General features: G+C 34.7%; 1 protein-coding gene across 1 annotated transcript; it reads left to right on the top strand.

Annotated features, from left to right (window-relative positions):
• Positions 1 to 325: 325 nt before the first annotated feature.
• LOC149776753 (uncharacterized) lies at positions 326 to 26,438 on the top strand. The gene is made up of 6 exons (XM_089941428.1): positions 326 to 457; positions 7,094 to 7,164; positions 15,495 to 15,564; positions 16,933 to 17,286; positions 18,099 to 18,182; positions 20,367 to 26,438. Exons 1-6 carry the CDS (start codon positions 356 to 358, stop codon positions 20,547 to 20,549), a joined length of 864 nt encoding a protein of 287 aa, XP_089797554.1. The 5' UTR covers positions 326 to 355; the 3' UTR covers positions 20,550 to 26,438.
• Positions 26,439 to 26,455: the final 17 nt, after the last annotated feature.

Below are 26,455 nucleotides of genomic sequence, written 5' to 3'. Positions count from 1 at the left end.
TCTCTCTCTCTCTCTCTCTCTCTCTCTGCGCAGTTCCTGGAGTGCTGTTTCTAACAATGTAAAAAAATATCTTGCCGTCAATGATTCCCGTATAGTTCCGCAACTACTCGTAGTCTTAGCTTAAAGTGTATGTCAATTTCAATACGGCTACATTACAGCGTGACAAACTCCGCCGATTCTTACTATAGATACTGCTACTGTTATTATTATTATTATTATTATTATTATTATTATCATGAAACTATTTAGCAGAAAGAATATAGGTTAATTTGTCAAGAAACGGTTGTGGTCTGAGTTATGTTTTAGTATTTATACTAACCACAAGCAATGGGTTATTCCCCTTGCATTGCGGATAATGGCCGAAGGTCTAGAAGCTCAGCTTGTAACTTTGACTCAAGAAAACGCATTTTTAAAGAAATATTTGTCTCTCAGAAAGAGATGTGAACAAATTCAGCAGGTTTGGTTAATATAACTCTTGTTATTTTTCAAGATAATTTTGTGTGGAGATTTTCATCGCTCTATTAGTTTCGATGGTATCTTAAATTCGAGTACACCCTAGGGTGAACCAGTGATTTTTTTTTTGTTGAAAGATAACTCGGTAACAATTTACACACATGTAATGTTATTACAAAGAAGCGTATACAAGTTTATTTTATGCAAATATGTCTGAAATGGTATTTTTTATTAATATTTTTCAAACAACATCGACTTAATCCTGTTTAGCAATTTATTTTTGTGTCAAAAAGTGGTATCATAACCACCTTTTTTATTTGTAGAGACATCACAACCAACTTTGGCATCTATTAAAGATTATTTAAATGATTACAAAATTATCTGTTTTTTAAATTTGCACCAAAAATATATTTTCTAGATAATTTTGTGAATTATAATTGTAGCAGTTTTTTAACTGATTTTTGGGGTTAATTTGGGGCATATCACAGGGGCTCGTATCGTTGCTTACAGTCGACCTGTCATACAAATGATATATGTATGACAGGTCCAGTGTAACCAACGATATGAGCCACTGTGGGGCATATGAGGTAGAGACACAAAATTGTGATATGAGAGAATAACCACATGAATGTTGCTTCCATACAGACTTTTGCTGAAGGAACATTTAATTTACAGGGCGTGTAGTCAAACAATGAGAAAATATTTGAACTTCATTGTTTCAAAAGTCAATGTTAGTACTTAAAAATGTATGAAAATAAGCAAGGAAATGGTGTTAAAGACATTGACAGCTACCAACCTTGCTAAATACTCTTTTTAATTTAAATATACCCACAAACCAAAAGACAGGAGGAACATTTCTTTTGACACTTCTAGGGCCTTCCCCTGCATGTTTAAAAAAAAATTAAACAACAGTGCAACTGTGGAATTTTCACACATGTCAAAAACAAAGTCAAGTTAGGCAGATTTTTCCATGCTGGTCAATCAAGGATGAACTGATTAGAAATACCATAGGAAAATTATTGGATACAAGGTTTGATATTGATATGATATGTTTGAAATATGGATGATGGGTAATAAAAAGACAAATCAACTGTCATACTTGGCAAATTCTGTTCTAAACTTGTGTCACAGAATATATTAATCTGCAAGCAAATTGTGACTTATCTCACAAAATTTACCATTTTAATTTAAATTTTAAAGTTAAAAGGTGTCCACAGTACTTTATACAGAACTCTATCTGTGGCAGTGTATACCTAGCATTTCTTAAAAGTATAATGGCTACAAAAGTATGTAATTTACTCAGTGAGTCAGTCTGACACACGCTGAATGTCGACCAGTACTTGTGAATGGATGTATGGTTCTGGCCGCAATCTGGAAGGTAACATGTGAGGTGGTGGAGCTGGGAGAGGCATGGGAGGGAGCTGCTTTATTTTTTTCTTGACCTATGAAAAAGGTTCATGACCAGAATGGACTTGTACTTAAAAGGCCCAGTCCAAAAAGGCCTATTTATGTATCCATTACTAATTATCATGTATACTAATTAAAATAAATAATTATGAATATCAACTCCTTACCTTTTATTGTGAAATATCTATGAATACTCAGAGGAAACCAAACACTGAACTGACTAAAACCATTACAGATGGACTTGATGGATACAAGGGTTGTTAAGCAGAAGTAAGAATCTTGAAAGTCAAAGAAGAAGACACAAGAACAAACCGCCCATATTATTTTTTAGTGATGGTTTGTAAGTCCAAACACAGGATATTTTAAAACAAGAAATTGAGTGTCCAAAAGAATGTCATTTAGCAAAATGCGAGAAGAAAGAACCAGAACAAGCAGAAGTTGAATATGAAATCTTTAATATTATTTTTACTGAATCTTTCATAGTGATCTTTTTCCGTGATGATCCTTACTGGCCTTTCTGGACCGGGCATTTTTAACCCTGGCCTTTTCTGTATCGGTCCTCTCTGACCCGACACTCTAAAATCAGCAGAAAAGTGAGTAATTAGAACAGACCCTACTGAAAAGAATTTAGACTGTTTAACCTTAACATCACCATGGAATAATCAACCAATCAAATATTCATTCATATGCGTTCATTGCAGAAACTTATAAAATCAGTGTCCAAAACAAAAAAATTCTTAGGCAGTTGCCATCTTTAAAATGTTAACTTCCTGTTTGCACATAAATGACCTCTCAATTGAAATCAGATGAAGTTCAAACAGTTTACAGCCATTACACTTTAAATCCTTGAAGGTTTATATTGTTTTATGATTGAGCTTCAAAACTATGATAATATTAGACCAGTGCAGATACTACTACCATGGAATTCAATTTTCTTACATTTTCAGAACAATCGTAATCCTAAATTCCAGCATGTTTTTGTAACATATTGTGACTCCACTACAAATTTAATGTATCAAGAGTTTATATTGGATGTTAATTTTTAACAGTTACAGTGATGTATATTTTAAAAAGATATAGATTCTTTTTGAGAACATGGGCTTTGGCCCAGTTTGGAATTAGTGATAATCATGAGTATATTTTTAAAATAGTGTACTTGCCAGCAATTCTGAGATTTTCACGAAATCAGCTAGTGATGCCAAACTAGTAGCTATTTGTCATGTACTATATATAAGTACATGATAGGTGGCACTATGAAGAAAATATATTGAAAACTTAGAATACTGTGATACCATAGAACCTGTGATATATTTTAAGAATCTACCATAAACATTTTTGTTCATTGATGTCACTATGCATAATATCTAAATAACCTGTATGTAAACATAATGTCAGAAAGACCACATAGACATGAATATTAAAAATGTTCAGGGCATAGGTGGCTGACACAAGCTAAATATCCAGTAAATTCAGTATTCTGAAGAAAAAATTCCTAAGAAGTGGCAAAGTTCCTCAAATTACTCCTGTGATCCGTTCTGACACTGGACCTTGTCTGTTTTACTATATAAGAGAAAAGGTAACTGACTCCCTTCCACACCCGACCTTAGAAGGATTCATATGGTGTTTACTTGGACCTAAATGAAAATGACTAACCCTCAATATGGCCACATTGGTAGCTATCTCTTTCAAAATGGATGACTATATCAGCGTGAAGTTTTCACCAATAGACTTTTCATGATAATGGTTCCAGTTGAACATGACCATGGCTTTCATGACTTATGTTGTGAAAATCTTGTTGTAACTATTCTCCCATTACGATGATCATTACATTATGTACTGAGTTTGACCAAAAGACTTATAATGATGTCTCCTTTGTCATAAGTGAAAATGATGTCAATCTGATGCCACCACAGCAGCTAATTTGAAATTTATTGTTATTACTGAAGAGTGTCAGGGATGTTTCAACACTAAGCAGATGAAAGGAAGAAATGATCTTGTATTGAATTCCAGGACATTCATTTCGCCTAGTAGGGTGTCATATATATAATTCACAAGCATTTTAGTTTCTTAGTAAGATCAATGACTGGTTGACCAAAGATGACATTCTAACATTCACTGTGAATATGTAGTTTCAGAAATGACACGTTTTCGATAGGGTTATTTCCCCTTGAATTTGTATTTTGTGAAGAATGTACTCTATGTATCAACATTAGACGTTGCAACTTCAGAAGAACCGCACTCAACCTTCGATGAAGTTCAGACTTAAGTTTTCCTGTAGCATGGGTTTTAAGGCTGCTGATTGCTTATGATTACTCCTCCATGCTATGTTCACCATGAGGAGAAAGTTGATGAGTTGGAGTTCTGATGTTTTCACAGGTTTCACGTTTCTTAGCCATTACTTTTAGCCTTGAGAGAAAGCACATGATTTGGCTTTTTGACATGACTTAAAGAAAACAAATATAAGATTTGCTCTGAATTATCTGAAAACATCCTGAACAGTGCAGTAACAATTAAACAAATACAAAAACTCAAAATACTAAATCAAAGTTTTCTGTTCAAATCATCTTTTGGCCAGTCTTGCATTTTCATCTCAATTTTACCAAAAGTTTGCCTATTTTGATTCAAATACGCAAAACCCATTATGACCAATTTGGATCATACCACAATCACTTGATACTGTCCAGTTTGCCCATTTATGCTATGATAGACCCTCGTCAATTGCAGTAACTAACAATTTCTCTGTGCCCTATACTTCATTGTGCACTGGACTAAATGTCCTTTGACTACATTCATCTTCATTTAAATGTAAATGGTAGGGAAAAAAAGGAAATATTCAAAATAGGTCAGTGTAGAATTTAAGAAGAAAATTTCCAGTTAACTCCCTTTCACCATTCACAGCAGTTTGAAAACTTGACCGATAGTTTCAACAATTTAATTTGAATGCCCTTTCATTTGTCAACCTTAACCACTGAACTTCACTTTTCAATGCCCTATCAGTTCGAACACCAGGAAAAGTGCACAGAAACAGTTGACTTTATTGATGGTCTGGGTATTAACATCTTTTTTTCTGACAGAAACGGCCACTCCAGTGGCCATGTGATTAGAGCATCTGCCTCATATGCTGAGGTCACAGGTTTGAATCCCAAAGACTTCTAAAAATGGTACTTACAGCTGCCTCGCTAGGCGCTCAGTATTAAGACGTTAGTGTGAGGACTGGTCAGCCTAGTGTCTGGATAATGTGACTGGGTGGTACATTATACTACATGTCTACAGCATGATGCCCCAGTACTAGATATCACTATAAACTTCCACACTTTAGACATCATAGTGATATGACTGAAAATATTTTAAAGCTAGATTACAAATCCAAATCACACACACACATGCACACACACCTGACAGAAACCAGGCTGAAAACATCAGGTGAAGAATCAAAGTGTGTGGATCTAGAACCCACCTGTTACTCAATTTCTTCATCACTCTTGTAGATGTGGAATCACTGTCATCACAAAAACTCTTTACTACTTTGTCTCAATTTGACTGCTGTGGTGGCCTAGTGGTTAGAGGGTCAATGAGCTATCATATGTCTTTATGAGTTAGATATTGGAGATGTTAAGAGACAGAGAATGTCAAAAAATGTTATGTTTTTCAGCTGGTCTGACGTTATTATTCTTGCTTCAAGTCACCATTGTTTTCGAGACTGTGTGGTGTATTAATACATTGTCATGCCAAAGTAAAAACACCAATATATATTTATGTAAGCATCTAATTAGATTTCACAGAACATAAGTTGGTAACAGAAGAATTCCAGCCTTCTCAGTTTCCACAGCTTTCATCTAAATTATCCATTTTTATCAAACCATTATATATTATTGCTGCACACATGTCATGTAGAAAGGAAGATTGCAGATTGGCCAGAAGAGTTGGAACATTTCCCCAACAAGATTTTGACTAATTGGCTGTTGTCATTGCATTAACTGCCTTACAGATAGATTTCAACAGCATGAAGTGTTGGAAAGTTGGTTGGAATAATCGGTTGAGACACTTAAACTAACCATTTTTTCATCAGTAAGTCGGCAGCATTTTTCTTATGAAATGTATTTACTTATAGAAATATCTGCCAGCGTCTTTCCTTTGGCATGACAATGTATCGATATAGCTTCAGTGTAGAAAATACCAGTCACCTGCAGGAACTGTAAGATTTCCTGGTTAAGTTAAAAATCACAAATTTTTTACATTCTTTGTATCTCAACTTTTAAGTTGTCTGACTCATAAAGGTGTAATGCCTCATTGAAAGGAAATCTATTCCTACATCCAAATGATACCTAAATTACTGTAAAGTGTAAGTGTATAAAAATATGAAGCAGTTTCCATAGCAACATATTCAAGACTGATAACCAGTTGACAGATTAGGTTTGAGTTATTTATGACACCAAATTTTGAACTTTGGTGATTGTTAATGGTAGAAAATGCATTCATATTTGCTCTATAAAATGAAGTAAAGGTAGATATATAGGTAAAATGAAGTGAAGACAGATATGAAGGTCAAATGAAGAGAAGCGGGAGGTATAGGTAAAATGAAGTAAAGGGAGATCTTGAAGTAAAATGAAGTGAAGGAAGATATATTGGTGAAATGAAGTGAAGACATATATAGGTCAAATGAAGCTAAGACATATTGGTACAATGAAGAGAAGGGGGAGGTATAGGTCAAATGAAGAGAAGGGGGTGATAGAGGTAAAATGAAGTAAAGGGAGATATACAGGTAAAATGAAGTGAAGGCAGAGATATAGGTAAAATGAAGAGAAGAGGGAGATATATAGGTACAATGAAGTGAAGGAAGATATACAGGTAAAATGAAGAGAAAGGGGAGACATAGGTAAAATTGAAGTGAAGACATTTTTAGGTAAAATGGAGTGAATGGAGAGATATAGTAAGAATTGAGTGAAGGGATAGATTTAGTTGAAATAAAGTGAAGGCATGAAGTGAAGGGAAATTAAGATGCTAGTTTGATATGGCATATTGTATATGTATATGTATATATATATATATATGTATATATATATATATATATATATATATATATATATATATATATATATATATATATATATATATATTGGAGATGTTTACAATGAGAGGTTGCACTGTATGTGATTGAATATAATCTTATAACTTCTTGTTTTTCTCTTGAAGTAAAGATCCGAATCTGATTGGGTTTTTCTCTCTTTTGCAGGCAAATGAGAAGTTGGTTAACAGGCTACAACATGTGAAGAAATTAATAAAAAGATACAAACGTGAACGAAGGTAATTTGACAACACCATGTTACCAATATATTGCATTCCAGTGAGTCGCTTAACCCCGATCAGTAGAAGAAATTGAAATTTTCTGAATGAATATGATCTGGCAGTGAGTTATTGCATGAGTAATTTGACATACATTGTGACCCCGCTATATCACATTCCGTTATAACATCAATTTGGATATAACATGAAAAAAAGTATTTATTAAAAGTGCGAAGAAAAAAAACCTAAAATGTTTATCATTTTGGGGAAGAGATCATGTATGAATATTACAAGATGATTGTGGCATGGCTCCTGGGGGCCCCGAGTGGCCGAGTGGTCTAAAGCGCTCTTCGTTACGGATCACTGCCATCTCACCTCTGTCTGCGGCGGTTCGAGTCTAAGATTCAGCCAATGTGGGCATGTGAGAAAGCTTGCCAGTAGCTTCTCGTGGGTCGGTGGTTCTTTCCGGGGTTTTCCGGGTTCTTCCTCCACCATTAATACTGGCCGCCATGTATAGCCTATCGTGCTGAAAAATGGCGTTAAACCCCACAACAACAACAACAACAACAGCATGGCTCCTGAAATTTTATATGTATTTTTCTCTTACACAAAAATGTAGTTTTTTTCTTAATAAAAGTACGGGGAAAAGAAACTAAAAAAGTTTATTCTGGGATCGCGTAGGGCTTCGACAATGTTGCAGACTTGGAATTTGTTTTCCTTATTGCCAGCAAAATAAACCATCTGGCAATTTTTTTTACTGGCAACATTGTTGGCTGTTTAAACTTGTATATACAACCATTGGAGTGGAGAAATTCAGAGGCCCCATCTAAGGAAGCCGCAAACTGGATATAAAATGCACTGAAATTTATCTATTGTTACATAAATAAATTCTTCGGTCATATTAACAAACCATCTAAACAGTGCATTGTTATATCATAATCTGCTTATCTTGACATCTAGCATGAGTATTGTATGTTGTGAGATATCAGTTTTTTTGTTGTTGACATTTCTGGTAATGAAGATCAACCGGACGAGGCATTATCTCGTAATCTATCTTTCATTGGATTTTCAGCCACTCGCTAGTAATTAATATATTTACAAAGACTGACATTTGTATGTGAATAGTAAGTAAAATTCCTCTTCTTTTCACTCAGAATTAAATCCTTCAGAACACTGACATTTTCTGTAATAATCCCCATCTGTTGACCCTTTGTTAAATTTCTGACGCATGCGTGGAAGGCAGCATCATGCTGCTACCACAGATTTAAAAAAAAACTTATTGGTTTATTCAGTAGGCAGGGAGGAACAGTAACTAGAATAGTCCAAACAATGGCCAATTCCTTTTTAACAATCTACCCTTATAAAATAGTTTATTGTAATTTCAAAGGAAACATTACCTTGAAGCACTGATTGTTATGAAAATGTACTTAGCAAATGGAAATAAAATCAGTCTTAATCATGCAATACAATTATTTGATGTTGCAGACACAATAAGAAATGGTCATTTGTTTGGTTTTCGAAAGCTGGCCTTTAGCGGTGACTTCAATAATGCATGCACCCTTCATCAAAGAAAGCCAACTACAGTCTTCAATAAAAACAAAGAACCTTTCTCAAAGGAAGTCAGCACCGAACTTAAATAAAAGCAATGGAATTTGAGGGATTGTTTCATTTTCCAATGTGACTGGAACACTTTTACTGTGCCGTGAAAGTTTCCTTTTTACAGGAAAAATGTTAATGCTTATGAACACTACTGACGACGGCTTAAAACGCACACTTTTACTGACTTGGGATGTACTGAAAAGTAAATGTGCTTCATCATTCGTTATGTGATTGTACTTTTTTTTCCACTGAATCCAGACCTATGTGACCTTGACAAAATTATTGAATATTTTAGATCTAAATTGTGGATTCAATGTATGTGACGAGATTTGCGGGTGAGAATATGGTGTTGATAATTTATTCATGCTATACATTAGACATATATACATAAACAGTATACATGTATATGTACTACTGCATGGTCCTCTGAATAAAGTAAAATATTATATATGCCTTCTTTGTTTGCATTGCAGCTGTATTTCTCATTTAATATGCATCTGTTTAAGATGGCAACTGTGCCGATGAAGCATGTATTTTTGCCCCTGCATTTGTAACCTAATCCCCACCCCACCAATTTTTTAGGGTACATGCATTATTTTCTTCAGCTAACTGACCTGATTGCTTATAAAACGGTTCTGTTTATAACACAGTTCGGTTCTATGGCTCCCAACTACCGTGTTATAGCAGGGTCACACTGCATTTGGTTTTGCTAATTAATTGTTAAAAAAGATAAAAGGGCCATACTTGTTTTCAGTGTCTGACAAATCTTGTGCCCACCAACCAGGGGGCTAACAGAATGCAGGTTCTAGGTATTCCTTGGTTAAATTTAGGTGGCATTATGGCCTGCAACATAATTAATATCATACTAGTTTTCAGGGCTAAACTGGGGGTTTGGGGTGAGGAGATAACAGAATGATGAATCTGGGCAAGTCTATGTTAAATTCTTCAGGTGGTACTATGAACTACAACACAGTATCATACCTGTTTTCAGTGTCTGTCAAATCTTGTGCCAAGGGCCATGCAGGGTAATAGAATGCTGGGTGTGTTAGACCCTATATTGAATTCAGGAGGCATTATAAACTGCAACATTATATAATACGTTTTTTACATTTTTTGACAACATATCTTTAAAAAAATATCATTCAAGGAATAATTATTATGCCTGATAACAGTGACTGACAAAAGGGATGCATCAACTGAAGATTGCACATTATCATGCCTTCTCTTGGCAGTTGAATCTTGTATGCTTCACTGATGGCAAATATGTCTAAATCTTCTAAAACAATCTTTTTATTCTTCTCATTAGGCTGTGCATTCTCTTTTGGTGGAAAAGTATATGCTGTATATACTCGTGTCTAAGTCAAGTGAAAATGTTTTGTCCAACAAGGTTATTTAATTTCCTGTAATTTCCATAGTTCCATTTACACTATCATTCAGTGTTTTGCTTGTCACTTGCATTACAAGAAGATCTAAAATATTAATTGAAGACCAGCGTCTTTAAGACTGCAAGTTAGAGCATCAGAATATCTTTTTATGTAATAAAATTATATTTTTATTTACTGGTTTTTGCAAGTGAACTTTATCAGATAACTTAAGAGGTCAAAAAATATCATATATCAACAAAGAGATCAGGTATAGCAATGCATTGTTTCATAAAGAAAGACGGTCTTTACCAATTACCTTCATTATAAAAGAAATAACTTGAAAAACACAAATACGATTTTTGTGCAGTTCAGAATCAAAGCTAGTAAGCAGTCAGCTAAGAAGTAATTCAGATTGTTATCACATTGTGTAATGAGCCTTGTTTAAATCACATGTCAATTAACAATCTCAGGAAAAATGATAGCACCACTGAGTAACTGCAGCAAAACTGAAACATACTCATGTTATCAAATTTCTTGTAAGCACAACTTTATGCTAAATTTTAATTTATAAAATGCTTATCTTTCATCAGAATTAGCGCTTTAAGTATAGGACAAGTCAGTGGATACTTTAATTATAGGACTGATCAGTGGATAATTTAATTATAGAACAGGTCAGTGGATACTTTAATTATAGGAAATGCCAGTGGATACTTTAATTATAGGAAAGACCAGTGGATACTTTAATTATAGAACAGGTCAGTAGATACTTTAATTATAGGACATGTCAGTGGATTCTTTAATTATAGAACAGGTCAGTGGATAATTTAATTATAGGACAGGTCAGTGGATACTTTAATTTTAGGACTGGTCATTGGATGCTTTAATTATAGGAAAGGCCAGTGGATACTTTAATTATAGGACAGGCCAGTGGATAATTTAATTATAGGACAGGTCAGTGTATACTTTAATTATACTACAGGTCAGTGGATACTTTAATTATAGGACTGATCAGTGGATAATTTAATTATTGGACAGTCTAGTGGATACTTTAATTTTAGGACAGGTCAGGGGATACTTTAATTTTAGGACAGGTCAGGGGATACTTTAGTTATAGGACAGACCAGTGGATACTTTAGTTATAGGACAGGCCAGTGGATAATTTAATTATAGGAAAGACCAGTGGATACTTTAATTATAGGACAGGCCAGTGGATACTTTAATGATAGGACATGTCAGTAGATACTTTAGTTATAGGACAGGCCAGTAGATAATTTAATTATAGGAAAGGCCAGTGGATACTTTAATTATAATACAGATCAGTGGATACTTTAATTTTAGGACAGGTCAGTGGATAATTTAAATATAGGACAGGCCAGTGGATAATTTAATTTTAGGACAGGTCAGTGGATAATTTAATTATAGGACAGGTCAGTGGATACTTTAATTATAGGACAGTCCAGTGGATACTTTAATTATAGGACATGTCAGTAGATACTTTAGTTATAGGACAGACCAGTGGATACTTTAGTTATAAGACAGGCCAGTGGATAATTTAATTATAGGAAAGGCCAGTGGATACTTTAATTATAGGACAGGCCAGTGGATACTTTAATGATAGGACAGGTCAGTTGATACTTTAATTTAAGGACAGGTCAGTGGATAATTTAATTATAGGAAAGGCCAATGGATACTTTAATTATAATACAGGTCAGTGGATACTTTAATTTTAGGACAGGTCAGTGGATAATTTAAATATAGGACAGGCCAGTGGATAATTTAATTATAGGACAGGTCAGTGGATAATTTAATTATAGGACAGGCCAGTGGCTACTTTAGTTATAGGACAGGCCAGTGGATACTTTAGTTATAAGACAGGCCAGTGGATACAGATTATGACATAATTTGTAATATTTTACTGAGCTTTGCCCAATTTACATGGTCCATTACAGATGACATACTATTGACAAGGGTATTTACCACGAAGCGATTGCCATAATTATCAACAGATAGTGCTTGTTTATGTTTTAAGTTTATTAGAGGTGTGATTCAATCAGATGGGAATGAAAGAGTACATTTTATTTTTTGCAGTTGGAAACTCTGACCATTGACAGTTTGTTTTGATATGCCAGTTCAAGTAAGCATGTGCACAAGAGCATGGCACCATGCTTGGTCAATGACGTCTGACCCAACTTGTATATGTTTAATCAAGTGATGACTTAGGATTACCACTTTGTAATTATCCATCACAGCTGACACCTACAGTGACTATCCTTGGCTTTAGTAGATGAAAAACAAATCATGGTTCACTATTATTGGACTGTATCAAAGTACTTAAACCATTTATAAACTACCACAGTTCATTTTTGACGGAGCCCTTGTGCTGTTGACCCTATGTTTGTCATTTTGGTGCTAGAAATTTTCCTCCATGACACCCATAGGAGGCATACAAAAGACCCAGAAAAATGAAGGTAATAGATCATTATGCTTGTGCAAAAAATTTTCCTCTATGACACCCATAGGAGGCATAAAAAAGACCCAGAAAAATGAAGGTAATAGATCATTATGCTTGTGCAAAGAATTTTCCTCTATGACACCCATAGGAGGCATACAAAAGACCCAGAAAAATGAAGGTAATAGATCATTATGATTGTGCAAATAAATTTTCCTACATGATACCCATAGGAGGCATAAAAAAAAGACCCAGGAAAATGAAGGTAATAGATCATTATGCTTGTGCAAAAAATTTTCCTCTATGACACCCATAGGAGGCATACAAAAGACCCAGAAAAATGAAGGTAATAGATCGTTATGATTGTGCAAATAAATTTTCCTCCATGACACCCATAGGAGGCATAAAAAAAGACCCAGGAAAATGAAGGTAATAGATCATTATGCTTGTGCAATAATTTTTCTTCTATGACACCCATAGGAGGCATATAAAAGACCCAGAAAAATGAAGGTAATAGATCATTATGATTGTGCAAATAAATTTTCCTCCATGGTGCTGTAAGTTGCATCAAAAGACCCAAGAAAATAAATATAAAAAATAATTGGGATTAAGTTTAGAATAAATTGAGTACATACCAAGCTTACTGAACAGAGTGTACTCGTTACCAAAGAAGCATAAGATAATCAATTTCATTGGCTGACATAAATCTCTTCATGAGTTTGATTAGCTTGGGTACCAGTGGAAAGCACATGATCCATGATCATTGATAGAACTTATGAAAAGATGAAGTCTGCAGCAGAAACACTGCTGCTTTGATAGAACATGTGAAAAGATGAAATCTCAGCAAAAATACTGCTGCATTTGTTTCCAAAACCACATACTGGGAGGGAAAAAAACTGTTGGCTCATATGTGCTAAATAAATGTTACAGGGGAATGGTTATTTGACCATAAGGAATTTACATTCCAGTATTGAAGGCTCATGATAGGAGAGGATGACAGTGATCACCCTTTTTTGCCTTTGGCCCCACCTTTTCCATTTCTTGAATGAACAAGGAACTACCAACAGCCAGAATCTGGTTGTCCTGTCAAGCATAAACTTTGAGAAGCCTGCCTTAAGTTAAAATTTAGTTGTTCCAGGCTGCGAGTACCAAATTGTTTTTGCCCCTACACTTATATGTGAGCATAAATGTTAATTGTTAAGAAGTATGAGCATGTCATATAAAATTCTGGCAGTATGAACATATTTTATAACAATGCCTGGAAATATGAGCATGTCATATATAATTCTGGCAATATGAACATATTTTATAAAATACCTGGAAATATGAGCATGTCATATAAAATTCTGGCAGTATGAACATATTTTATAAAATGCCTGGAAATATGAGCATGTCATATAAAATTCTGGCAGTATGAACATATTTTATAAAATGCCTGGAAATATGGGCATGTGATACCAAAGTGCCTGGAAGTTTGAGCGTGTTATATAAATTGTCTTCGGGTATAATTATGGCATACAAAAAGCAACATTCTTATATAATGAGAACAATGCATGCTGGTTTTATGTATTAGCTTTTGTGCTGTCAATTGGAATGGAATGTTCTGTACAAGTATTTCTTTTGTATAACAGCAAATCTGTTTTGTAGACTTTCATATGTAATATATCCTAATAAATTTAACATCCGTATGTAATTTACTGTCAACAAACATTTGCCAGAGAACCAGGGAGAGTTTTTTGATGTTCCAATTTCTCTTTTGAAACAGAAGCAAAATGGTATTTATTAAACAGTATTTCACAAAAAATATGGCCAACAGTTCAAGGTGATGCTTTTTGGGCTGAGTCTTTTTCTGCAAAGATGCTGCATGACTAAGTTCTGTTCGTTTATTGGGCTTTTTTGCCCTGTCATTAAATTGCTATGCATGTACTGTATTACAGCATCAGCCTGGTTGTGAGTGAGATCAATACATGCGAGTCACACAAGTTTGATGTTGTGATGAACTGATGACAAATAAAAATGAAGCACTTGAATTTATAATCACTCGGAAAACAGACACACTTAAAATAAGGGTATGCATGAAGAATGCATCAACCAATTCATACTAACTACTGCTGTTTGTATACTTGGAGGCTCTTAGCTAATTAGATGATTGGTCATGCTAGAAAATGCCATCTGCATACTTTGTGAGTTTCTTCAGAAATCTTATGTTAGACCAGCTGTTAGTGTTGGCATGGGAACCGCTAACAGGTGGAACCGCCAACAAATGACTTAAATTTTACACAGGACTTAGGCAAACTACTGATAGACATTGTCAGGTTAAAAGGGTCTGCATGTATGATCTCTGTAATATACTGAAATGTTTACATGTATAAATTTTGTGTCATTTTAAGCAGATTTACTCAAATATTGGAGTCATTCACATCAGATTACTTTAAAAGTTGATTGTAACATTCAGATACATTATTTATGAGACGGTATATTTGAAGTTTTCAATTTCCATGTCTCTTGTCATAATATTTATTAGATGGTAGGTTGTATGAGGTATAATAAATGCCTATGCTTCGTATCAGAGCAAAATCAATAACTGCAGGAAAGGAATATTACACGTCTGAGATTCATATCAGGACGAACTTACTAACTGTGAGAGGTTAATAATATATGTCACAGCTTCATATCAGAGGAAAATCACTAACTGCAGGAAAGGAATATTACACGTCTAAGATTCATATCAGGACGAACTTACTAACTGTGAGAGGTTAATAATATATGTCACAGCTTCGTATCAGAGCAAAACCACCTGCTACAGGAAAGCAAATTAGCATTAATTTCAAGCTCTGCACAAGTGTAATGCACATTTCAACAAGCTGTAAAGTATTTTTAATTGTTTTGATGGGGTGTGGAGATTCAGTGCTCAGACATTTTTTTTACTTCTTTTGCAGATATTTAGCAGAAAGACTAGATGAACATGGTGATAGCTACAGAGATATGCAGGTCCCCGTCATGTGGGAGGTAATATTTTAGGAAGGCATAATGAGAAAAAAGTTATGAAACGTTCACGTTTGCTTGGCATGATTATGAAAGATGGGCCAGTCCATTGAAAAGTTCCTGTTTGCTTGGCATAGTTGTTATGAAAAATGAGCCAGTCCATTGAATAGTTCCTGTTTGCATGGCATATTTATGAAAAATGGGCCAATCCATTGAAATGTTTCTTAATCAAATTTGAATTCATTTTATTAATTTTGTCAGTTTTTTTTATTCATTACAATCCTGATTTGATATAATGTATATTTCATTTTCAAACCATCTTCAGATGAGATGTAAAAATGAACCCATCTTTTGTGTAGGAGCAGAAGGGTGCATATTGTTATGCTGCTGTTGATCTATAGAACCATCTGCAGATCTATATACCAGTCTGTTCTTTTTGTATCCATGGTAGCATGGTAGCATAAGAACTGTTAAACTCAGAGCCATGATGTTTGAGTGTATTAATCGTGATTGTAAATCAGTCTTAATTAGATTTTTATGACTTTTACAGTAACATTGTAAACATTTTTACACATAAGCAAAAACCGGCCAGAGGTAGACGAGTAAAATGTTGATGGCTTATTTGTCTTTATATGCTGATGACACTTTTGAACTTGCTGGTCTTTTTCTCCAAAGATTTTGTTGAGAATTTTTTGGGTCAGGCTTACGACAAAAACCACTTAAGGTAGACAAATGAAATTTGGTATGCTAATTTTGTTTGTATGCATAGATGACCCATTTAAACTCACTTCATAGTGACAATTTTTCATTTTGTTTTAATAAATTTGTATTTTTTTGACAAAGACAAATGTATTGATATTGATGCATAGCCTTTTAGAGAAATATGCTTTTACATTATTTAGTTTTGTATTTAATCAAGGATTTTCACATCAAGATTGACTGCTTCAGTTCATTAGTTGTGTAATTTCAAAAAAAGTAAGGTTTTTATTGGAGTTCGTTTCATTTTCCTATACTTCCTTTAATCTTGTTTGGATGTAGGTATGTCTGATTGTATGACAATGACAATTTACTCTGATATACACTTGCTTACCCCATTGACTTTAGGGTGAAGGTCACAGACATGAAGAGTTGCTAGTATTTCCTTGACCCATGCACAATTCTGTTTAATTTGTGCTATATTTAGCATTTCACGTTATAAAGTACATACAAGTCATTCTATGACTCTCTCACTTAACTATTTTTTTTGCAGAATTTAACTGCAGAAATTAGTAACTTTGAATCAAGGCAAATATACAGTAATGCATTGAACTTGGGATAAACATCAGGCTATGAACTTTTTTTATTGTGTATCATCTGCCATCAAATATGACTGTTTTCTTATTCATTCCACAGGAGGATCAACTGTTTGGAGATGTAAGACCCTCATCGCCTAACCTAGAGCTAAACAGTGATGAACAACCAACAAAAACAAAGGGAAAGAAGTTGAAGTCACATGATCGGTCAGGTGACCTGTCAGGTGACAGACCTTCGGCCAATATCTTGTCATCCCTTGAACCTTTGTTTAAAGCCCATGGAATCAGACAAGGAGGGCTTGAAGATGTTGAGGTGTCTACAAAATCCAATAGCAAAGGTCAACGAGTCAAGGTCAAAACAGGGAAAGAAGGCAAAACCCCAAGTAAACCACTTAATGCCTTCCAGATGTTTCGAGATGAAAATAGACAAGCTATTTGGCAAGAATACAGACAGGTGAGTATTACTGCATGAAAAATAAGTTGATGCAATGGGTTGAAATTAGTTTTTTCTCATACTTGGAAGCCATTATATTAACTCTTGCAACTATAAGATATTTATTTCTTCCAGTAATCTCAAGTTAGTTGAGACATTATAAATGAAATAGAAGAGAAAATTATCATCCATAGCTCTCCTGGTCATAGAACATAAGAGTTTATTCGATGGTCTATTGTCCATCTACTAGCACCAGTTTGTTATAGGTACTCCTAACAAACTACCTAGAGGATTCCATTGAAACGCTACACACATTCGTGATTTAGTCTAGTTGGTCCTAAATGAAAATAGTGCTGCTTGGACATCCAGTATGGCCATCACATTGACCATATTTAAAATCTTGTTATGACTACTCCTTATAAACGGGAAGTCATATCATTATGACGTCATGTTGATCCGAATGAAGATGGTGCTGATCAGATGCCTTGGTATGGCCACTTGGGGACCAATCTTGAACATTTTTTTATCACCACTTCTCCTGAATGGAAACTTCGGGTTCTCAGGGACCTGATGTTCCAGGTCAAATATGTGTGAAATTGTCATAGGATACACCTTTTTTCTTTGTAATGCATCCTCTTGGCATCCTCATTTCCCTCTTGATGCCCCCCTCCCCCTTATACATCTGCTGGTCAACAATGGCCAGACTGGAATAGCAGCTGGCAGGGCTAAGGTAAGCAGACCAGTGCAAACAGTTAGCAGTTAATTCTTCTCAGATTTAAAAATTATGTTCTGTTGAATGCATTCTGGTTACTTAACATTGTCTTTTTCATCAGGAACACGGTGATGAGATTCCTCAACATGAATTGACCAAACGTCTAGCTATCCGATGGAATAATTTATCGCCATCTGAAAGACAGGTAATCTTAGAATGTTGTCCTCATTCAATTGTCGTTATATAACTTTAAATGGATTGGGAGTTTAGCCTTCCATGGTCAAGGAGTTTATGCCACATTAGTTTATAAAAGAAAAAAAAAATTTAACTCATTAACCCTTGGAAATTTGTCATTTTCACCGGAAATGTGAGTAGGAAAGACATTTTGGGTATACTTCTGAATACACCCATTTCCATTTAGATAAATACCTAGTTGTGTTAGAAAAGTAATTTTTCATTGGATAATTCATTCATTCATGTGCTTATTATGCTTATTGGACCCATCATTTTTGTGTCCTGGCTACTATTTACTTGAAATCCCCAACTTAAACTGGTCAGCTTTTAATCTAAGGCAAAAAAGTGTAAAATCCAGACACTAAATCTGATTCTAACAACAGGTGAAGTTTTGATGTAAAACAAATTGGGTCTCCTAAAAAAATGTTTTTCCCTCTATATTACCACCCATTTTGGTGTATTTTGAATGATCTTGATGCTACAGAGTTCAGAAGTAGGGTACTGCCTCCTGACAATCAAGTGTGGTGCTAGAAGTTAATGTTAAAGTTAAACAAGGGTTTAGGAAATTTCTTACAAATTGTCAAGGAATGGCTAATTTTGTACTTTATATGCAATGTTGATGCAAAAATGATGAAATATGCAAGTAATATTCAAATCTGATGATGTCATCAAACCTCACCCATTAAGCATATTTGCACCAAGCTTAATTTAAAGTTTGTTTTTGTAGAGTTCAGATTCATCAGCTATTAGGCAAGTAAGAGAAAAATACTAATCACACTCTTCCTTTTTTCTGACAGGAATTCTTTGCTACTCAGTCTAAATGAGGATCACTTGTGTAATTTTCTTTTTGAGACACATTTCCTGTGTATTTTTAGCCATCCACAAGGGCAAAATATATTTATATCTTTTCCACTGGTGATGGTAGTTATGGCATTTGTTATCATTGTATGTTAAAGGTTTTTAAAGTCACGTTTTCTGTATCATTTGGTTTTTTGACTGAAATCTAGGTACAGCATTACATTACAATTAAAGCTTGTACCACGGATATTTCAAACCGTGAAATGTCTTGCTAATATTATCATAAGCAGCATTCATAATTGATACACTGTGTTCTGTGGAGACTGCTCCGGTGGCCTAGTGGTTAGAGCGTCCGCCTTGGATGCGGGAGGTCGTGGCGCTTGGCGCTCAGCATTAAAGGTTAGGGTTAGGACTGGTCGGCCTGGTGTCAGGATAATGTGACTGGGTGGGACATCATGCTACATGTCTGCGGCATGATGCCCCAGTGCTAGACATCACTATAAACTGACACACTGCAGACATCGTATCGTTATGACTGAAAATTGTTAAAGCTAAGTTAAAAATCCAAATCTCACACACACACACTGTTCTGTGGAACATTTGTTTGTACTTCTGTAATTTACCGTTAACATTAATTATACTCAGACTGTATCATGCATTATTGTTGTTGTGGGGTTTGACGCCATTTTTCAGCACACGATAGGCTATACATGGTGGCCAGTATTAATGGTGGAAGAAGAACCCGGAAAGAACCACCGACCCACGAGAAGCCACTGGCAAGCTTTCTCACATACCCGAATCTGAGACTCATGCAGACAGAGGTGAGATGGCAGTTATCCGTAACAGAGAGCACTTTAGACCACTTGGCCACTCGGGGCCCACTATCATGCATTGTAAATTGCCTCTGGACTTTATTGTTACTGCAGTTCATATGAAAAGAAAGATTTAGCGGAGTAGAGGGAAACCATATTAATCCAGACTGTTTATACAAAAGTCTCTGTATCATGGTCATTTTTAAATGTTTCAGTTTTTACAAAAGTGTCATGTTTAAAATGGTTTTACTTATATAGGGTTTTCTAAAATATAAAAAAAAATTGAAAACAGGTTCTTTTCTATTTTAGATAATGGAAGATAGTACATGAATAATATTTACCCAGTTTTTTTTGTGTTATCAATCCCATGTTATTTAAAGAGTAATACGTAGCAATAACTTTTAGGACTGTGGCCAGGGAAATGAAAAAAAAGGTTTGGATTAATGTTTCTAATTTAAGTTGGGGGTTGAACTGTATGGCATAACCTTCTCATGAAACTTGTTTTCCATTATTATCATTAGACATGTAATATGTTGTCTTTCCAGATCTACTATGACAGGTGTGAACTGGGGAAAGCTCATTTTAAAGAGGAATTTAAGCACAGTGTAGAGGAATCAGGAGAGGCTACTCTGGAACAGAAATTCTCACCTATGGATTTGAGTGCAATGCATCTGGAATCTCAGAGTGCAATAGCCTCCCTCATTATGAAGCATGATCTTGACGGTTAATGGTTTTTAATGAGAAAAAAAAACAGGTTTTATCTAATCTCATTTCGCCCAGATTCAGAATCTTACAAACATATCTCCATATCTCAGAATTTTGTCAAGTTTTCTCTAATCTTTCAAACCAAAAGTAAATTGAAAGATGAAAAGGATATTGTTCATTATCACTTTTTAAACAGATTCTGATGCAGGAGATGTGTCTTAATTAGCATGAAACTGCCAACATAAATTTGTAATGTGACATATCATCACATCACATCATTGCCTCATTTCATCAGCCAACGAATCCACTTTTCTAACTTTTGAGAAAGCTTCATTCTTGTCTGGCATGTATTTACTGGAGCCCAATGGGATTATTTTTTTATCCATTTTAAGGGACAAACTTTTCAGCTCATCCTTGCAAGGGACATGTTCAAAATTCCCAGTTGCTAGTCCCCATCAAGAGTAGCTCTATCTTGCATTCGTACCGGTTTTTAATCTCCTGAAAGCAAACACTAATATAGGGCACTTTGGAAGTCAGTATTGTCTTGGGTTTAGTTTATTTTTGTTTTTGTTAGATATTAACATTTATTCATTGGAGACAAGAGATTATGCAAATGCAAGTCCTTAATCCTTTTCAGTACAGAAAATTTTGGAAAGATTTGTTTGCTGTATGAAATATTAAGACTAAATAGCATTCAAGAGGTTGATTATTTCAACATTCATCAGATTGATGAATGTTATATTAAAATTTTCAGGTTGTTTATGTGTAGAATTACTATAAGAATTAAAGAAATCTAATTTTGAACATGCATATTCAAGAGGAATGTGATTTTTCATGATATGCCTGCTTTGCCAATTGTAATTTTTAGTTCTTCCCCAATTACCAACTTTAGATTAGAATGCACAGGTACACAATGTACCTGTTGCTGTCAGGATACAAAATGATGATAATTTTGTGATGGAAAAGACTTTTCAGTGCCATTAGCAGGTAGTTCATAGACATACTTTGTTGTTCGTTAATAGAAATTTAGATAAAAGTGCGTAATGTTATCTGACCATTTTACTTTACATGTGTTTCCTGAACATTGTTTGCATGTTTCCAAATCTTATATTTTCACAAGTGTTTGTCACTTGACATAAAAATGTGTTTTTTCTCCAAACTGGAGGACATTTCTATATTTATGTACAGATATTTAATTTGGTATGTTTTATGGTGTTAAAGAACTACATGTAACAAAGGTTCTTTTCTGCTCCAATTTTTACAAACAAAAAATGTTGATAAATTTCATGACTGTGTTAATATGTCAGTCAATATACGGTTCAAAATATTTAACCTGATTTTAAAACCACCTTATTCATGCAGTATTATATAACATGAATAAAATGATTGCCATATATGTTTTATTAAAGAGGGCTCTCTTTTTATATCATGAATCTCAATTTTTTCCCGTATAGTCATATTATTACAGTTTTGTTGTATTTTTGACGTTTTGTGAAACATCAAAAAAATGTTTCCTAACAAAGTATTTATAATTTTGATGCTTCAAGCAGTAACATACCAGTAACTAGGTCTCAATGATTTCTTAAAAGAAAAAGGATTGTTTTGTAAACAGTATTTTTATCTTCCTGTCTGAAGAACAATTCATTTCATGAGTGTAATCATACCTTTGAAATATGCATTGTATGTTGTCTGAGGTAAGTTAGTTTACAATTGGGCAAGCAAATATTCTGATGTAGATAGTGTGTTGGTAAAGGTGAATTCTGGTTTTGTCTGTTATGAAATTTCCCAATCTCTGTAACCGTACTTAAGGATGTACATGTAACATGCTGTGATTTTATATGATTTACCCTTTTTCTATCATGAAATCATTATTATTAATGATTGAAAATGGTGTTTAAGATTGAAAAGGGTGTTTAAGATTGAAAAAGGTGTATTTTACAGTTTCTATCCTTAACATGCTTATAAATGAAAACAAACAAGAATTGCAAAGTAGCAGTTGGAAATGTATTTGTCTGTGGGCGTATAAAACCCTTTAAATACATTTTGGTAGCCCTGTTATTATAGGATGATTGTGACACATTTATCTTTTATTTAGTAAATTTCAAATAGTTTTTATTCTTTCTCTGGTCTATATAGATTTTGGGTGAGCTACAGTGGGTTGGTGGTTGTATGCTAGAATTGTGACTGAAAGTGAGCTGGTTCAATGCCCACTCTTGGACCAGCCTGAGTTAGCAACTGTAATTTGTTCTTGATCAAGACAACATATTGCAATTACCATAGAACTAAACAACCGTGCTGTGTTGTTGTGCCATAAAATACAATGCTAAAACTGACTGTAGTTTTTGTATGGCAGCTAATTGTACCTTTTTGTTGCCAAAGATATTATTTTTGTAACAAATTGATACGAACCCTCACATTTAATTAATAAGGTAATAATAAATTCTGTCATCATTGGATGCTTATTGATGTACACAACAGTAATAAATTGTAGTATTTCATTCCTTTGAAAATTTAAGTATCCTCATGTCAAACAGTAGATTAAAGGAGACTAGAAATCAAAATTTTCCTTTTACGTATGTAATTCTCTACAGATTTTAATTCAACTGCAATGTTTATAAATTAAATATCGTAAGCAGGTAGTGATTATATTGCGTGGAAGATACCACGATTCCGTAAATTGCCGAGTTTTTCCGAGTTTTGATGGAACGACAGATCACGTGGTACCGTGACACTATACAAGCCAGTCCTCGAATACAAACATAAACATTGGCGAGCGAGGCAGACAGGAGACCACATTTGGGTTGCACATTCAAAAGTTGAATCTGCAGTCTGATATAATAGTTTATGTACTGTACTGGTAAGTGCTAAAAGAAATTTGTTAGGCACAGGCCCGGGCTGGTGACTTAAATAAACTAAAGTCCTGAATGAAATTCCACAAGCCCGGACAGTTCATACCTGTCAACTCTCAAGCCGGGAGAAAAACCTCCTGATTTTGGGGGTATTTCCTCATTTACATCCCGATCTCGTAATATCTCTCAATTTTGCGCAGCGAAGTCCCGATTATTACATTATGTCTGTCAATTTTCATTTGTCAGAAGAAAAAAACCCAACCCCAAACCATTTTTAAATATAACGTATGCAATCCACAGTCTAAACTGCCACACTGCTGACATCGTAGCGATATGACTGAAAAATTGTTAAAGCTACGTTAAAAATTCAAATCACACGCACATACGTCTAAACCCGGCACTGGACGAAATAATTAATATCATACAACAGTTTTTTTCTTCTTTTTTTCTTCTTCAGTAAATAGAATGTGAAGATTAAACATTATTCAAGTAAATTTCAGATTTTTTAAACAACTACAACAGTACTATAGTAAAAAAAAAATAATTAAAAGAATAAAATTGTCACCAATTAGCTTAAATGAATGATCACGTTGAAATTTTCTCTGCAAACAAAATCGCATCTCCATTTCCGCCAAAGAAACTCGGCCAGTTAACACCTGACATTCCTCTACCGTATATGAAAAGTTTAATTACCATGATTAAATTACAAGGAATAAAACAAAATATACCATGCAGTATATGTGGCCCTAAAGAACTAATTCTGATTAAATGTTTTATTCAGCAAACAGTGTTACATGCATTAAGACTTAAACCTAAGGAAAAAAGGTGGGGCATAAAACTGAGAAAAGCAGTTGCCACATGTACGGTAACTTGTGACTGCAAATTTGAACTGTTAAAATGAAGTCCATGGCATTGTAAGTAACAACAAAATAGGCATCGTTTATTTGGTATTGCTGATTGCTGATGCTTACACATACACACACTGTCGAACATGGTTTCTTTGAAGTATGTCCGATCACAAGATCAATGCAAGGATAAGGAGTATGTTCATTAGTCACACTGGCTGTATTGTTTGCGTACTTAAATCAAAACTTTAGCCATTTTGCAATTTAGCCAGAACTGACCAGAATATGCAAAAGGGGCTTGTCATGGGGGAATAATAAGGCGTATCACAGCGAGAAAAGACACGTCAAATGGGCGGTCGAACATTGGGGCAAGGGGGGGGGGTCAATAGCCCCCCCCGTTCTATTGTCAGATAGTTAATGTGAAACTTTGACCTTTTTTTTAATCGCTGCTTTTTAAACTGCCCAAGGAATAGTTTTATATCAGTTCCAATTAATACAGATTACCATTTATGCAAACTACATGTATACAATGCATTTTTTTTTTAAATTATTTTTTATAAGATTACTGAAAATTGTGTTTTCTCGAAACACGACAGGTTTAGAATCTTATTTTTAGCAAAGCTTCCATTTGATTAAAATCAAATCTAAATTTCACCTAGGACAGTGGTGATTTGATTTAGATTGTGCCGTGTTAAGGCATGTATGTCAACATCTTGAAAATACATTTACTCATTTCACCAGCGCGATCAAAGTTTCCTCAGGCAAACAATTTTTGTTTCGACAAGCCTGACGGGCACCTCACTTTGAATACAGGATGGGCCGGAACTAAAACCAGAAGGGGCCCAGGGTGTCTGGCTATCAGATTTATTTTTAGCACTGCTGTTTTAGATAAAAGATATGTGGATTGATTGTTGCATTTTGTGGTCACTTACTCGTCCTTCTGCCTATTTTCGTAACTCACATGTTTAACTCTTTTCCCAGGATTTAAAATGTCCAAAGGTATGTCTGGAACAGCGCCAACTTTTAGTCTAGGCCTAGCATTTGCGTATCTTTGAGCTGCTATTTTTTCATGATCCCTCTCGTAACATTCCTTTGAGAAATGTAACGAGCACATAGTGCTGTATGGTGTTGCTTTGAAATCGACTCGTTTGTAATAACGCACCTATTCTTTCATGATGCCTTTATCTTTCGGAAAAGAAAAAAAAATATGTCCACAGGCTTTCTTAATGTTCTATTACACCCGTAAGCAACGCAAAACGGTATTGTCTTTTACTCTGGCAACTCCCACTTGGGCTGCTGGAGTCGCTACTATGACGTCACATCCCGAAAGTAACCGAATAGGCGCGGAAATTTTGCATGTGAGGTCACGGAAATTCAGCTCCTAGAAGATAGGCCAATATTTAAATATTGGCATTACGGTCACAGATGATACTTCATAATAAGGTTTTCTGCTATAGTACTTTTATTATTATTCTATATTTCCATTGGTTTCTGGTCTCCTTTAAGCATTCATCTCTAAATTTCAGTTTCGAACAGAAAATGCTATGTAAAACTTGTGCTTTATTTCTTGTGCTGCTGTTTTTGAACATTCTCTTTGTCATCATTGAAAATTGTAAAAGTGTTCTATCAGTGCATCAGTTACTTTGTATAACACATGCTTTAGGAATTTAAAACTTCCCATTGATGTATTATCTTATGAGTAAATTTGATGCTTTGTTGGTTACTGTTTTAAGTTAATAATACTTGTCAGGTTATTGTTGCTTACTATCACTCACACACACACACACATTTAAGCTCATGCATGTACACACACTTCTTCGTGCACAGAGACACACACATACAGGGGTCTTTCCATAAAGAATCAGTACCTTATTTTTGCAAAGTGCTGATAATGGAGCATCTAAAGGCTATTGCTTAATATCTGCATGATTCACCCTGCATTCAGTTTATTACTTCAGATAATTTACAATCTCAATAAATAGTTCTTCAAAACAATTATTCAGATGTTGCTTCAGTGTTGGTGTGCATAGTACCATACTGTTTGGGTGTATGCATTCTTGTATGAGCTCCTTTGTCTGTTAAGTTCAGATTTAATGGGTCATGTCTCTGGTACAGTTTTATAATCTGCTTGGCTTATCCACTGGACATTTGTAGATGAATCATCATACGTGTAAAATATTTACCTAATGTTTAATAAATAAAATGAATTGTAACTTTGTTTATAGGGTGCCCAGC

Source organism: Sinohyriopsis cumingii, chromosome 18 (assembly GCF_028554795.1).
Source record: "Sinohyriopsis cumingii isolate HCF-2022 chromosome 18, ASM2855479v2, whole genome shotgun sequence".
Classification (NCBI taxonomy): Eukaryota; Metazoa; Mollusca; class Bivalvia; order Unionida; family Unionidae; genus Sinohyriopsis; species Sinohyriopsis cumingii.
The sequence above is the reverse complement of the archived record's forward strand: the minus strand, read 5'-3'. Positions and strand labels throughout refer to the sequence as shown.

Bases quoted from the DNA above. Each gene is read 5' to 3' on its own strand.
- LOC149776753 (XM_089941428.1), top strand. From the start codon at position 356: ATGGCCGAAGGTCTAGAAGCTCAGCTTGTAACTTTGACTCAAGAAAAC. The intron at 17,287-18,098 runs GTGAGTATTACT...CTTTTTCATCAG, and splicing joins TTTGGCAAGAATACAGACAG to GAACACGGTGATGAGATTCC. The intron at 18,183-20,366 runs GTAATCTTAGAA...TTGTCTTTCCAG, and splicing joins TATCGCCATCTGAAAGACAG to ATCTACTATGACAGGTGTGA.